Source organism: Carassius gibelio, chromosome A4 (genome assembly GCF_023724105.1).
Source record: "Carassius gibelio isolate Cgi1373 ecotype wild population from Czech Republic chromosome A4, carGib1.2-hapl.c, whole genome shotgun sequence".
NCBI lineage: Eukaryota > Metazoa > Chordata > Actinopteri > Cypriniformes > Cyprinidae > Carassius > Carassius gibelio.
In genome coordinates, this window is record NC_068374.1 from 28,061,613 (window position 1) to 28,075,068 (window position 13,456).

Sequence of the window (13,456 nt, forward strand, 5' to 3'; positions counted from 1 at the left end):
GACAGTGTATTCTACACACTGCTTTCCAGGGCATCAGATAATCCATCTTCAGTCATCCATTGGTCAGCTATATGGTGAGATCTATGATGTTGTTCCTTTCCTCAACATACAGATATCCTTAAAAAGAGACCTGCACACCAAACACAGACTATTATGTTAAATTAAACTGGCTCTATAAAAATCATATTCCCAACCAATTTTACATGTGAGCAGTTCAAACAAGGCAGCATAATAATGGATCTAAACGGTGAGAACAAAACCCTTATGCTTTCAGAATACAGTCGAGCATCTGAGAGAATATTCTCCACTCATTTTATTCACATATGTGCGTTCCATACAGGGCAATATTTTCTCATAACAATGTCTGATGTCATATTTCACCTCTATAGCCTGGAGCTAAACAAAACTGTCATCAAATAGAAAAAGAAAAATATTATGCAGAACGGTTGCAGCTCAATGCTCATTTCTCTGGATGTGTGACGCATGCTGATGACTGGCAATTCTGCGGACAGTGGGAATGTAATGAAATGCAGTGAAGAAAAAAAATAAGCTGCCACTCATCCAATGAAACACCCTAACTATGCCACACCTCTTCGGGTCAAGACTTATCTCGCTCTGTACTTAAGTTGTCAACAGTAAAAAGAGGAGATGACATTCAAATCGTACAAAAACCTAATAAAACGTGTCTGATAAGAAACGAGACGAAAAAAAAGCAAAAAAACAACATGGTCCTGAAATGATTTAAACTCAGTGAGTGCTATTGTTTACCCCTGTAGATTCTGATTTAAGTCGTCAGCAGCCTAGAATGTAAAGAACAAATCTCCCATGGTAACACAAATACTGTGGTCAATTCATTTTCAGGTAATCTAGTAAGTCCCTCTGCACCTCTGTGAATGGAGGTACCTACAGAAGCTCAGGAATTATGAAAATGAACAAGAAATAAATCTGTAAAAATGGAAAACAATGAACAACTGAAGCCATTTCCTGATGTTTATAGAAAAACAAAGAATGTGGTAATAAGCTTTGAAGCTTAGGAGAACGAACGTCTGTCTTTTCATTAGCTTTTTCTTTTCTTAATTTTAGATTTTGTTTTCCTCCTATTTTGGATTCAGTGCAATGCATGGAACAATACAAGGTCCCTCAGGGTTGGTTTTATTTGTGGATTTTCTCGGGAGCGACGGTGACGGGTGCGTTTTCTTAGTCGTTTAAGTGGTGTCCATGGATTCCATGTTGGCGCTGGAGGAGTCCCTCTGGATGCTGTCAAAGATGGCAGCCAGCTCTGGGTTGGAGCTGATCTGAGACTGGAACTCACTCATTAGGGGGCTCTTCTCGGCCTCTGGGATGGTTAGCAAGGCCACTACTGCCCGCATGGCAGATCGCTTGAGCTCGTCCTGCTTCTCAAACTCTTGCTTCACAGAGTTAGCTTTTACCTGAGACAGAACATCATTAGAAATCAAAGGACTCTCACTTTTTAAACTATGAACTAGCATCACTATTTGATGACCTTTCCAGTAGCCTGTGATTACTGAGAAAAAGAGGAACTGGTGAGAAAAGGGGGAACAGGATTGGCGGAATTCAAACTTTCACCCACTATGGAAACCACAGATTTCTGCGCTTATGTGCTAACTGCCGCTCAATTCAGGTTTTCTCCAATGTCATACAAAGAAACTGCACGGTGTCTGAATTTGGTGTTTGTTGCATATTTTGCTTACCTTTGTGGTGCACGTTGCCCTAAGCGGCTCTACAAGTCTGTCCAACCTCTGTAACACTGCACTTGGACAAAGACTAGATAATCTGGCCAGCATGAGGAACGTCAGCATCTGTAAACACATTAATAGAGCAAAAAGAGCTATAAACTATAAAAAGAGCTATTTGATGACCGCACACTGAATCTGTGTTAATCAATTCACCCTTTCATCTTCTGTGGTCGCTAAATGATCTGTATAGCAAGAAGCCTCATGTCTCATGAAAGATTCATGGGTTGAGTTTGATGGCTTACCTTGATATCGTAATGGTCCTTAAGTCCGTCTTCAACATGGTTTAAGAACTCAAAGATGTCAAGTCTATCAAGGCAACTGTCTAATAGAGTGTACATGCATTCAAATGCAGCCTTCCGGATGTCCAGACCATCGTCCACTGTGTGTTTGAAGGGACCCATCTCAACCTAGAAAGAGACAGGCGTCACTGAGCTCTGAGGTTTTAAAAAGACAGCAAAGCAAAAGGCTGTGGATAAAGGGCAGGTTACCTCTCGGATTAAATCCTTGCGCACTTTGGTCTCATTGTATAAATGAGGGAGAACTGTATCCAACAGCTCTCGAATAAGAGAAGGTTTGTTATGAGCTGCAGAGTTGAAGGTAACTAAAGCCACTCTTCGTACATTGAGGTCTGGATCTTCCAGTGTTTTCAAGAAATCGCCTAGAAGTATAAAAAAGAAATTCAATTAAAAGCAGTTCTAAAATGTATTCTCCACAAAATTCTAAATGGTGAAAATTTGAATTTAGAGTAAGATAAAAAAAATATATATTTCCCAAAGAAGAAAACAAACTGATAACAGCTCTTGCCTATGCAGTTTTTAAGAAGGGGGTCAATTGTCTGTGGGTGATCCGAGATTGTGAATTTAACAGCTGTGACTACAGAGCTCCTGGCATAAGATGATCCTGGAGAGAAAGAGAACACTTCAATCAAACCTCTTAGATTTACTATTTGTGATTTCTAAATAATAAACCATTTTGATTTAAATCTTTTGATACAGAATTAATAGCCAGAGTTTGACAATCACCTGATAAGAGATAGCCTTTTAGCCTGGGCAGAAGAGTCTCCGGGTCGATGAGTGTTAACTTTCCCAAACATTCTGCTACCACGTTCCTTGTGCCTTCTTCTGTACACTCGCAGTGTTTGAGCAACAGCGCCCACACATTTTCAACATACGGTTTCAGCCCTGCCACGGAGGCAGAGCTGATGATTTCCTTGAGAGAGTGCAACAGCAGGTACTGTCGCTTGGGTTGGCCAGAGATCTCCTGCAGGACAAAGGGCAGGTACTCCGGGAGGTTCCCCACGCTGATGCTGCCTAACGCATATGAAGCTGCTGATTTGACCTCTTCGCTGGCTGAAGAGAAGGCATCCAGAATGACTGTTTTTAGCTCAGGCTGACTGCTCAGATCAACGTGATGGCCGACCTCTCCAAGGGAAAGAAGTGCCAGCAATCGGATGGAGTCAGTGGAGCGCGAGTTCTTCACATCTTGAATGAACTGTCCCACCACTGCAGGGCCCTCTTTAGGACAAGCACGGGTAAGAGCGGCCACGCACTTTGCAATGGAGTAGTAGGATTGCTTATGGGTGAGCGCTGCACTCTGGGCATACACAGGACCTGTTAGCATACGTAGCAGGTCCATGTAGCCCAAGCTGGCAGTTCCCGTAGCTACAAGAGCCTGGAAGAATTCCAGCATGGCGCTAAGAGCGCCACCTTGCAGCAACGGGGAACGAACCAAAGCTATGAGTTCAGCCAAAATAGAGCCACTTATCTTAGACAGCGAGTCAGGGTGGACTCGTGCAAGCGTGGTGAGGAAGCTGATAGCCATCTGGGAGACATGCATATCGCTTTCATTGATAAGAGGTGGCAGCTCAGCCAGTACAGCGTCAATCATAGCCGGTGTTACACTATCGCTGTAGTTCTTGACCAGAATGTCCAGTGCAGCCAGTGTGCTTAGTTTCAACGCTCGTTGGTTCTTACGTAGGAAGGAGGCAAGAATGGGAACAGCCTCACCCAAGATGGGCCTCAGGTTGATCTTCAGCTTTGACCCTGCGATTAGTGTGAGAGCTTTGACGGTCGTCAGCCTTGTTATCTCATTCTTTAGTCGCTCTAGGAAGATGAGGAGAGTGCCTGGTAGGTCTGCACCAAGGCTATCACCAAGGTTGCAGATAATTTGCCCCATACAAGAAATAGCTCGCTCTTTGACTTCCTGGTCAATATCTGCTGCCTTCAGCCTTTTAATGGTGCAGGCAAAAAGGTCAGAAATGTAGGGTGAGGCATCAAAAACATCGGTTTGATCCAGTGGCCTAATGACTTTGACCAACTGCTGGGTGACAAGCAGTGCTTCAGAGGTGATCTTATAAAAGGGATCCCCCACACAAGCAACTACAGGAGGCACTATCGCCTGAACATGGGGGTGGAAGACTTGAGGCTGATGGTTGCACAGGATCACATACAAGCAAGACAGGGCATCTATCTTCAGATTTGAAGAGCTTGACTTATCGTTGAGAGAAAATATGATTCCTAGATGGAATACAATTTACAAAGTCACTCCAAATGCTAAAAAAGGAATTGCTTTAACGTAAGGCTACATGCATTTTACAAACCCACCCCCCCAAAACTCTTTAACATTCCAAGGTTTAGCTTTTATAAATGTCACAGGTTAAATGCTGATCAAGAATTAACCGTATGATCATGGAAGGAATGATTGTACTCTCTTTAACATTTTAGTAGCTTGCCTGCGACACATACCTGGGATGAGAACAGGGATATGCTGTGTCAGGGCCCCTGGCAGAACGTTCACTAGTTCTGTCAGCATGTTGAAGCAGCACTGCCGGGTCTTAATACTTTTCTCCTTCATCTGTTTGTGCAGTGCTTTTACTATCATGGACACCTGCAAAGGTACACAAAATATCACCCTTATATATAAACTTACATAATTAGAAAGCCCAATAGTATGAAGTATTGTTGTTACCGTCTACAAATACTCTTCACATCTGTGTGTCTGTATAAACTAGCAGTACTTAAAAACAAGGATATCTTTCCCTACCTGACTTTGTAGCATTGTAAGAGGAGTTTCTCCCTGTTCCATGGCATCCGGGTCACAGAGCCAGCTCTGGGCAGGGCGTGTTTGCTTGAGTAAAGACAGGTAGGCATGGAAAACATCCGCCTTGACATTTTCTTCCCGCTCTTTAAAGCGGGCAATGAGCGCTGGAGAAACAGTGCGGTAAAACTCCGGTAACATCTCATGGCGTGTGCTCACCACGGCATCCAAGCACTTTGCTGCTGCTCTCCTCACTTTCCAACTCATGTCGTCATCGTCACTGTACTCATCATCACTTCCTGTTTGGATCACATGAGTTAGATGGTATATTAATCACAGTTGCTTATTTGAAAAATCCCATCTTTTGCAACTGCTACAATCTATATTGTTCACATTAGATGGCATGTTATGTATGTAGATGTGTCTGGGAGCTTCAGTTCCAAGCTAGCAGCCCTGAAAAGAATCGACGTTAACACTCAGACACTGTTTAACATACAGGCCAACAAGTACGTCCCCTGAACCCTCTGCTTCAGCAACACTAAGAGCGTGGGCTTCTGAGAGGAAAACAAATAAAACCCTCAAATCTGCTGCAAAACTGTATGCGCCTCCCAAGGCTGCTTACAAGCTAGTGCGCAGTCAGCACAATCAATTATTGAAAAGATAACAACAAATAGGTATTAATGATTTATGGATGAAAACAACAATCCAGTAGTGGCTGAAAATAAAAATCCTTGATGCCAGAAAAGATCAAGTAACCAAAGGCATTCATGAAGACAGTGGATATCTAACTCAAGCTTTTAGACAGGGGCTTGTCATCATCATAGTTGGACTGCTCCTGCAACCTCCATTTCTATTACCGTACTTCCACATGAAACACTTCATTCCAACATGCAACACTGAGCACATCCAAACTCGGCAGTGCTTCAGAGCACTAACGGTTAAAAAGAAGCATATTCATTCAGAGAATGCACAATCTGTGTCACAGAAAGTGGCATGACATGCTCAGCACATGCATTTATGAGATTAAATGGTGCCTGCTTGACAAGGTAACAGAGGAATGGTGGCAATAAGTACCCCCCCAACCCCAATCTCAGAGCCAATTTCATCAGCTACGAAAGATTCAGCATTATTCAAAGCTGCTAGACCGGACAAGTCGCCATCGCCAAGCTAATTTCTGATGGTCTGGAAAACAGTCTCTACAGATTTCCAACTTTTCAGTCCTCATACATGGACAGACCGCCTCTCCGACTGCTGTATTATCAAGATGCTGCTTTCAAAGTCACTAATTGTTTTCCCTATGGTTTTTATTATTGTTATGCCACCAGCCGAGGCTTCCACACACCAGAACTAATTAACTGAGCTGGAAACTTATGGCTAAACAGACTTTTAGTTCAGGAAAGATAATAAAAGACAAATGAGCCCCGCCTCATACCTTGATAATCTTCGTCTACACCTTCGGCATCCATTGCATTCTCATCTTCATCCTCGTCATCATAGTTGTAGTTAGGGTCATAGGTCAGATACTTAAGACAGATGCTAATGACTGTTGGGACATGGGGGTAGACTTCCTTTGGACACCTGGAAATCATAGGCAATAAGAGTTTTTTTTAATTACACAAAAGATCAGTTCACATCAAGTCATGCAAATGTGAAAAACTTGGTTTATCATCGGCTATATTTTTGTTGGTAATCTTATAATAGATACTACTACTACTACTCACAATTTTTTTTTAACAAAATGGTACATTATGAAATAACTCCAATAACTCATACATTATAATATCATATGAATCAATTTAATATCATCTGGTATCAGCAGTTAGACGGAGATGCAGACTGACCTCCTCACGAAAGACTCGAAAGCTTGTATGCAATACTCCCTCAGTTCATCGTCATCAACATTGCAGAACTTCACCACCAACGGGATGATCTTTTCCAAGTACTCACCTGCAAGATAAAACCAACAAGTTGTCATTTACCATCATTACACCCAGATCAGACAGATTTGCTGGGTTATAAAACTTAACATCAAACTGCAATAATTCATTGAGAAATATAAATGAGTCCGATAAGCTGCAAGATAAAGGCCTTGCTGTGTTCAGCACAATCAAAGAAGCAATCTTAAGATGACAAAGACTTAATTAAAACAGTAGCACAGGAGATAGCTACAAAACAACTTTGAGTGCGTTCCACTGAAGTAATCTTACGCATCTTAATCGCAGCTGTCTTTGTTTCATCAAACGTAGGCGGTAATTGGCTGATGGGGGAATGGTGCACCACAGCAGCAAACCTAAATGACTTTTCACTTCATTTCATTTGTGTCAAATGGCCTGCCTTAGCAGCACACCAGTGAAACAATGCTGATGACAAGGTGATGGGAAATAATGACCGTACTGGAGATTGTTCCATCTCTTGTCACAAAATAACATTCCGGCAATTTGTTCGGTCAAATTCCAAGGAGAGTTGCCTTCAAGCTTATACCCCCTATACAACTGTGCTTTGAGAGTGAAATTGTATAAAACAGTCTTTTGAATAATTAAACTTTAATGTGTCCTATTATTGTATCAGTTAGTAAAATCTGTGGAAAAGAGAAATCAACAAAATCTCTTTGAATGATGTCAAAATCTTTCCTGTCAATGCAAAACTAGGGATGGGTATCGTTAAGGTTCTAATGGTATTACTACCGATACTGCTTAACGGTCCGGTACTTTAACGGTATTCTTATCGGTACTTTGTGTTGTGTTACTTTGTGTTGTGTTAGGCAGTCGAAAACTTTGCATTTCTCTGTCTGCACATAATGCACTTTTGAAAGATGCTTTGACAGATTGCTTGTGTTTCCGCCCTTACATGCAAAAATATTTTTTCACTTATAACAACCAGCGTTGTCTGCATCAACTCTAGTGAAGTATAACCACACTTTGGAACATTTTACCGTCTCCGCCATCATCACTCTTTGTATTATGCAGGAGTTTTCTTACTGTAATGGGCCGTTCACATATTGCGTCTAAAAACGCGTTGAAAACGCTAGGCACGCTGCTCTCTGATTTATTTTCCCCAAAGCCTTCGGGTACTTGTGCTCCTGAGGCTTCTGCCATTGCTAAGCAACTATGACCTACTCTCTCCATTAGACGCAGAAATTTCAGCAATGGATAGATCTGCTACTAAATTAATTTAAAAATCCACATACAGCTATCAGCTGTTCCTTCATCTTGGCTGAGCTTTCAACGTTGTTACGGAAAAGGTGAGGAAGTTACATGACCTGCGGTGCGCTTGCAGCATTCTGAAAAGTTGAGATGTTTTTAACTCCATTATGAGCGCGCATACCGTGCGCCTACATTTGAAATAACGAACTTGAGCGCGCAAAAGACGCAATATGTGAACGGCCCCTTATGCGTGTGTGTGCGCCGCGCTCGTTCTTGTTGTGTGTGTGTGTGTGTGTGATTGACAGACAGCCTCTGCCGGCGCACATGAGAGATCTCGCAAATCTCACAGACAAATGTCTTAAGATGATCGCACATTAGAAATGTTTGGTGATATAAAATGTGCACGATAACATTATTAAGCAAAAAAAAATTATCCTCCAGTACCGAAAGCAGAACCGATACCGTTAGATCTTACTGATACTACGGTCTTTCATAATTTAGCCCAGGGGCCATTTTAATACCGGGTTTCGGTACCCATCCCTATGCGAAAAACTAAAATAAGAAAGGAGTCCAGCCTTCAAGATCAAGCCATGGAGAACTGTGCTAAAAAGGCAATACTTAGAAGGGGAAGATATCATTACACAAACGTATTTCCTCTATGCTTTCTGCAACAAAAAAAAACTCATTGTAATAATTACACCATTTAAAGATCTTTGAGGACAGCTATGGTTTGCTTTAGCTCATTTCAGCAAAGGCTAAATTGCGGCATCAATGGTGAAACTAATAGCAGTTTGAGAAGATTACAGTTGATGGCTTCAATAAGTGCACACTAAAATTGCTTTCAGCACTTCAAGAGTAAGTGAGATAAGGACTTGAACCCTGAAGACATTAAGTTAACTGAGGTCTGTAACAAAGATGGAGTCTCACCAATTCTGTGGCCAGCTTGTCTGCTGATGGCAGCAATACATTGGATGTAAGTGCGCGTGGTTGACATAGATTCGTTGCGTGAGAGCTCGGATAGTAAGTGCTCGATGAGGTCCACAAAGACCAAGTTTCCACAGCTCATGACCAGATGTCCCAGGGCTATGATGGTCCTCTTTCTCACTGCCAGGCGAGGGCTTGTCAATTGAGGCAGCAGACAGCTCAGAATGGAAGGATGGAAATTCACTAAGAGGCCACCTTGTCTGGATGAATGAAAACAAACAGTGTAAGAAAAACAAGAATTTGTTGCAGACCACAAATTTTGCCTCTTTATTAGACAGGAAATGTGGAATACTAACATAATACTCTTACGATTTCTAATGCATATAATGTATAGAGCAAATATGCATTATAAAAAGGGCAGATTTTATCTCACAATGCATTTAAACTGGTAGTTTAAGACCTTGGCACACCTATGTATTCAATTTCCCAAGGAACACACAAGCAGGATAAAAGCTTCTTCCTAATGCATGAATGTAAATATAAATGAAAAATGCAATCACCCAAGACAAATTCAAAGTCGGCCATTAGTTACAGTGCAACTGAAAGATTTACATGTATATTCTGCTCAGTGAACTGAGAATCGTCACAGAGGGGAGATGCATGTGCACAAACACATCCAGAAATTACCAGGCAGGAACCCATGTGCACTCAAAAGCACAATTGGTCTAAATAAAAGCAGCAGTCATCACACGGCTCATCTGACATACCTGCACAGCATGTCTGCCATGATGTCCAATGCTTCCAACTGAACGGAGACGTCCTCCTGCTTGGCAATGGCACTTGTGAGGCGGCCTGTAATCTTTTTGCAAACGCTAGCAGCAAGAGCAGAGCCTAAAGCATAGAGAAATGGACTTAGCAGGCAAGATGGTGAAGGGAAACGACTAAATATAGCCAAACACATGAGAAATAATTATCTGTCCTTTTAGTACATGATAGTGGAAAAAAAAAACAGTTACTCTGGAAACAATTGTATTAATAACATTACGCAGTGAAAACATGTTGTTTTACCGCTTGACGCTGGCGGGAGCTCTCCAATCACCGTCTTGAGGCCGATGCTGGAAATATCTCGCAGCTGCTCCTTATCTGATAACATGTTTGTACACAATGTATCAACAATGGTTTCGACCTGGTACTCCTTCACTTTGCTGACAAGTGGGCCCAAACTGCAAGAAATAAAAGACTTTTAGTACAACCACTGAAATGCTTCCTTTCTACTAGCAGAAAACATCTACTTTTTTCTGCTACAAAATTTCTGTTTAGCATTGATGATTTAGCTATTTGATGAAGCGAACCTGTTTTTCATCAGAAAAACAGAGTGAAACGAAGATAGATTACAGACTTATTCATGCAATCCCTTCAGAAATATCTAGAGAAAAAATTATCGTAGGGGCTAATAACAGAGATAAATCAATCGAAAAAAAAAAAACACCGCAATACCTCTCACTAAATCGCTGTGGCATGAATCCCAATAAAACATTTTCAGAGGACAAACTGAAGCCAATTCATGAAGGACACAATGAAAATATCCAACTAAGAGAAGCTTTCAAGTTCATGCGATCACAGAAACAAATGAATAATGGCAAAATTCTTACCATTTTACAGCCAGATTCTGAACTTCTCCATTCTTGTCCTCCAGGAGTTTTAAAATCATTTTGACCACCTTCCGTTCACTATCATCATCCAGCTTTATCGAATCCTTCTGCAATTCGGACATCAAATCATTGGTGGCCATGAATCTGAGGGAATAATCAAGAACCTATTATGAAAGACTTGTCAGTTCATTTTATTATGATTAAAAAGAAGTTTCTTCCACCAAAATGTAATAACTTGACCAATCCCTACAATCCAACAACATCATCATAAACAATAACATCGTCATAAAAAGACACGTTTTCATTATGCAACCAATTCCCAATAGATAAAAATCACTCATCTACATTTTCTTCCATTGCATATCTTGTTTCACTCATAAAAAACATTTTACACAAGCAATGACTAGCAGTTGCAAGGGGTTCCCAATGGTCCAAACACACCAAGAGGGTTTCATTTGACTTCAGCACTAACAGAATGGTTAATGTAAAGACACCCACATAGCCGTAAGGTGCGATCAACCTTTATAGTGAGGCAGCTGGCATTATGTCAAAACAAATGGGCTGACTGAAGCATTTTCACCTTTTCATCTCACTTGTCGTGGTTTCCTAAATTCATAATCCACTTCTAAGCTGAAACTGGAGTGGATTAAAATGAGATCTTGTCTTTGGGTGCCAGCATTAAAGCCTCAGCACTGAACCTCATATGTGATACCCTATTATCATCACATATACATAATCTATTACATGCCATCTCTCTCTCTCTCTCTATTGCTCACACAAACACACACACACAGAGACATAAGTGCGTCTGCTTTGGCATATATTTGATAGCATGGAATCTCTTATTCCAGCAAGAGCCTAAGAAAGAATGAATAATGCATGAGATGCACACATTCCAACAGCATGGAGAGAGAGGGAATGTCAGCACACACCAACAGTGGAGACCTAGAAGGGTGTGTAAGCAAAATGTTCCCAGGGGGTGAAATCTTGTGCAATTCAGAAAGAGCTGGAATGAGAGAAGCAAACAGTTTGATGGAGACGACAGGCAGGAAAGATTCTGGGAATATGATACGATGAATGCATTAGAATTAATTTGAGGGCTCCTGTCAGAAATGTATAAAACTCACAAACCAGTAACCTCCTGATGGCCACTGAGGAATACACTGACATCATTAAAAGGGAATCCCCCCAACAACAAGAACAGCATTATACCCTAAAATACAAATCATAACTGTATAGACCATTTAGACTATGAACTACAACTTCCTGGTAATAATTATGCCTTTTTACTGTTATCAACATATTTATGTGCTTCTGGCCAGGCAAGTATTCTCAGAATAAAGTGTACAAGGAACTGTCATTCAGTCTTTGCTTACTGATAGTCCATTTAGATAAATATATATCATTAAGGGAAAAAAAGGAATTTCTTTCATTTAACACAGTCTTACTAATAAACGACAAGAGTCAAACACTGCATTTGTGTCAATCTACACGTTTGCAAATACAAGTGGCTAATAACATGTGAATGAAAGAAGAAAATAAAAGCATGAAATGTCAAACGTGTCAGTACTTCTCCAAAAAGTAGCGTTTGTAGTTTAATTCCATGCACATATCATGGACGTGCAATTATGCTAACATTAGCCGAATTATGAGCCAGAAGGGAAGAAATTACATCAAATGCTAGATATTGCACTGACTTAACGTTACCAACTTTCTGTACATTCCGCCCATGGTTTGTTGTAAGTTACTGTACCCGTTACGAATGATATGACAGTTTTGAGAGGAGTGCCATCAAAACGAAATGCTAAAGCTAATCGGCTAATACTAGCGGATAGCTGGCTAACAGCCATACTAAAACCCACACTTTTTAGCAGCTTCAAATCCAGCAAGCAATGTCAAATAGTTAATTACTGCCATAAATATATGACCCATGCACAATTTCAAACGACAAAAATAAAAAATAAAGAACCGCACAGTACGAGTTTGACATGCTAAGCTAAGCAGCTATCTAAACAACAGTCGCGTTATTCGGGGCCTAAAACTTTCTGCGATCGTTTCGTTATTTATTAAGACATTTAAACGCCATCACAAGTCCTGGAAATACACATGCATGCTCCTTAACACTCTATCTTGGCATCTGCACTACGACTGACCTGAAATCCTTGTCGCTGGATGTCATTTTCTCCAAAAGATTAGAGATGTGGTACGAGGCACTCGCCATGTTTGCAGACTGAAAAACCACTTGTGTGTATGTTTAGAGCCAGAATGATTGAGTTCGCCTCTTTTTTGGAGGTTTGATGGGGTTGCTAAGTACAAGACGAATATCCAGAGTTTGTTGTGCAGGTCGGAGATCAGCAGCAGCTGTGCGGGGAAGAGCAGACGCTCATGCCTTGAGTTTGGAAGGGTTTGAATGGAGGTCCTGCTCGCTTCTGGAGGAGGGAGGAGCTCTGAGCAGACAGGCGCTGCTGTGAGAAGACAGGGTGAGAGTGGGGCTGTGTTTCAAAACCTTGTGAGCTGCCTACTTGGATAGCATGAGAACTCCTTCTTTTGGGCATCATTTTCGTGGTAATGACAAGTAAAGGTGTTCTTATAAATATTATTTGATTGTACGCAAATCATTAAACATAACACTTTTGTTTTGTACTCAAAATTAATCATACATGTCCTGGTTTCTGTCCCAGAATTGAGTAAGTTAGTGGGTAAATATAGATTAGAAAGTCAACGAATAATATATTTGTGAATATATATATATATATATATATATATATATATATATATATGTGAATATATATATATATATATATATATATATATATATATATATATATATATATATATATATATATATATATAACAATTTCCTTTGCCTTCCTTTGCCCTTACACTATTTTATCTAACATTACAGTGTCTATATATGTAGAGACCTGAACAATTTCAGTATTTT

The 13,456-nt window shown here is 40.7% G+C and overlaps 1 protein-coding gene across 1 annotated transcript; it reads right to left on the reverse strand.

The window, feature by feature from the left end:
* Window positions 1-295: 295 nt before the first annotated feature.
* Window positions 296-12,995, reverse strand: LOC127975875 (cullin-associated NEDD8-dissociated protein 1-like). Its single transcript, XM_052579901.1, has 15 exons — window positions 12,666-12,995; window positions 10,513-10,656; window positions 9,929-10,083; window positions 9,628-9,751; window positions 8,864-9,120; window positions 6,635-6,740; window positions 6,226-6,371; window positions 4,800-5,092; window positions 4,502-4,643; window positions 2,780-4,273; window positions 2,562-2,657; window positions 2,246-2,415; window positions 2,000-2,164; window positions 1,713-1,820; window positions 296-1,430 (listed from the first exon to the last, which is right to left on the reverse strand). Exons 1-15 carry the CDS (start codon window positions 12,731-12,733, stop codon window positions 1,206-1,208), a joined length of 3,693 nt encoding a protein of 1,230 aa, XP_052435861.1. The 5' UTR covers window positions 12,734-12,995; the 3' UTR covers window positions 296-1,205.
* Window positions 12,996-13,456: the final 461 nt, after the last annotated feature.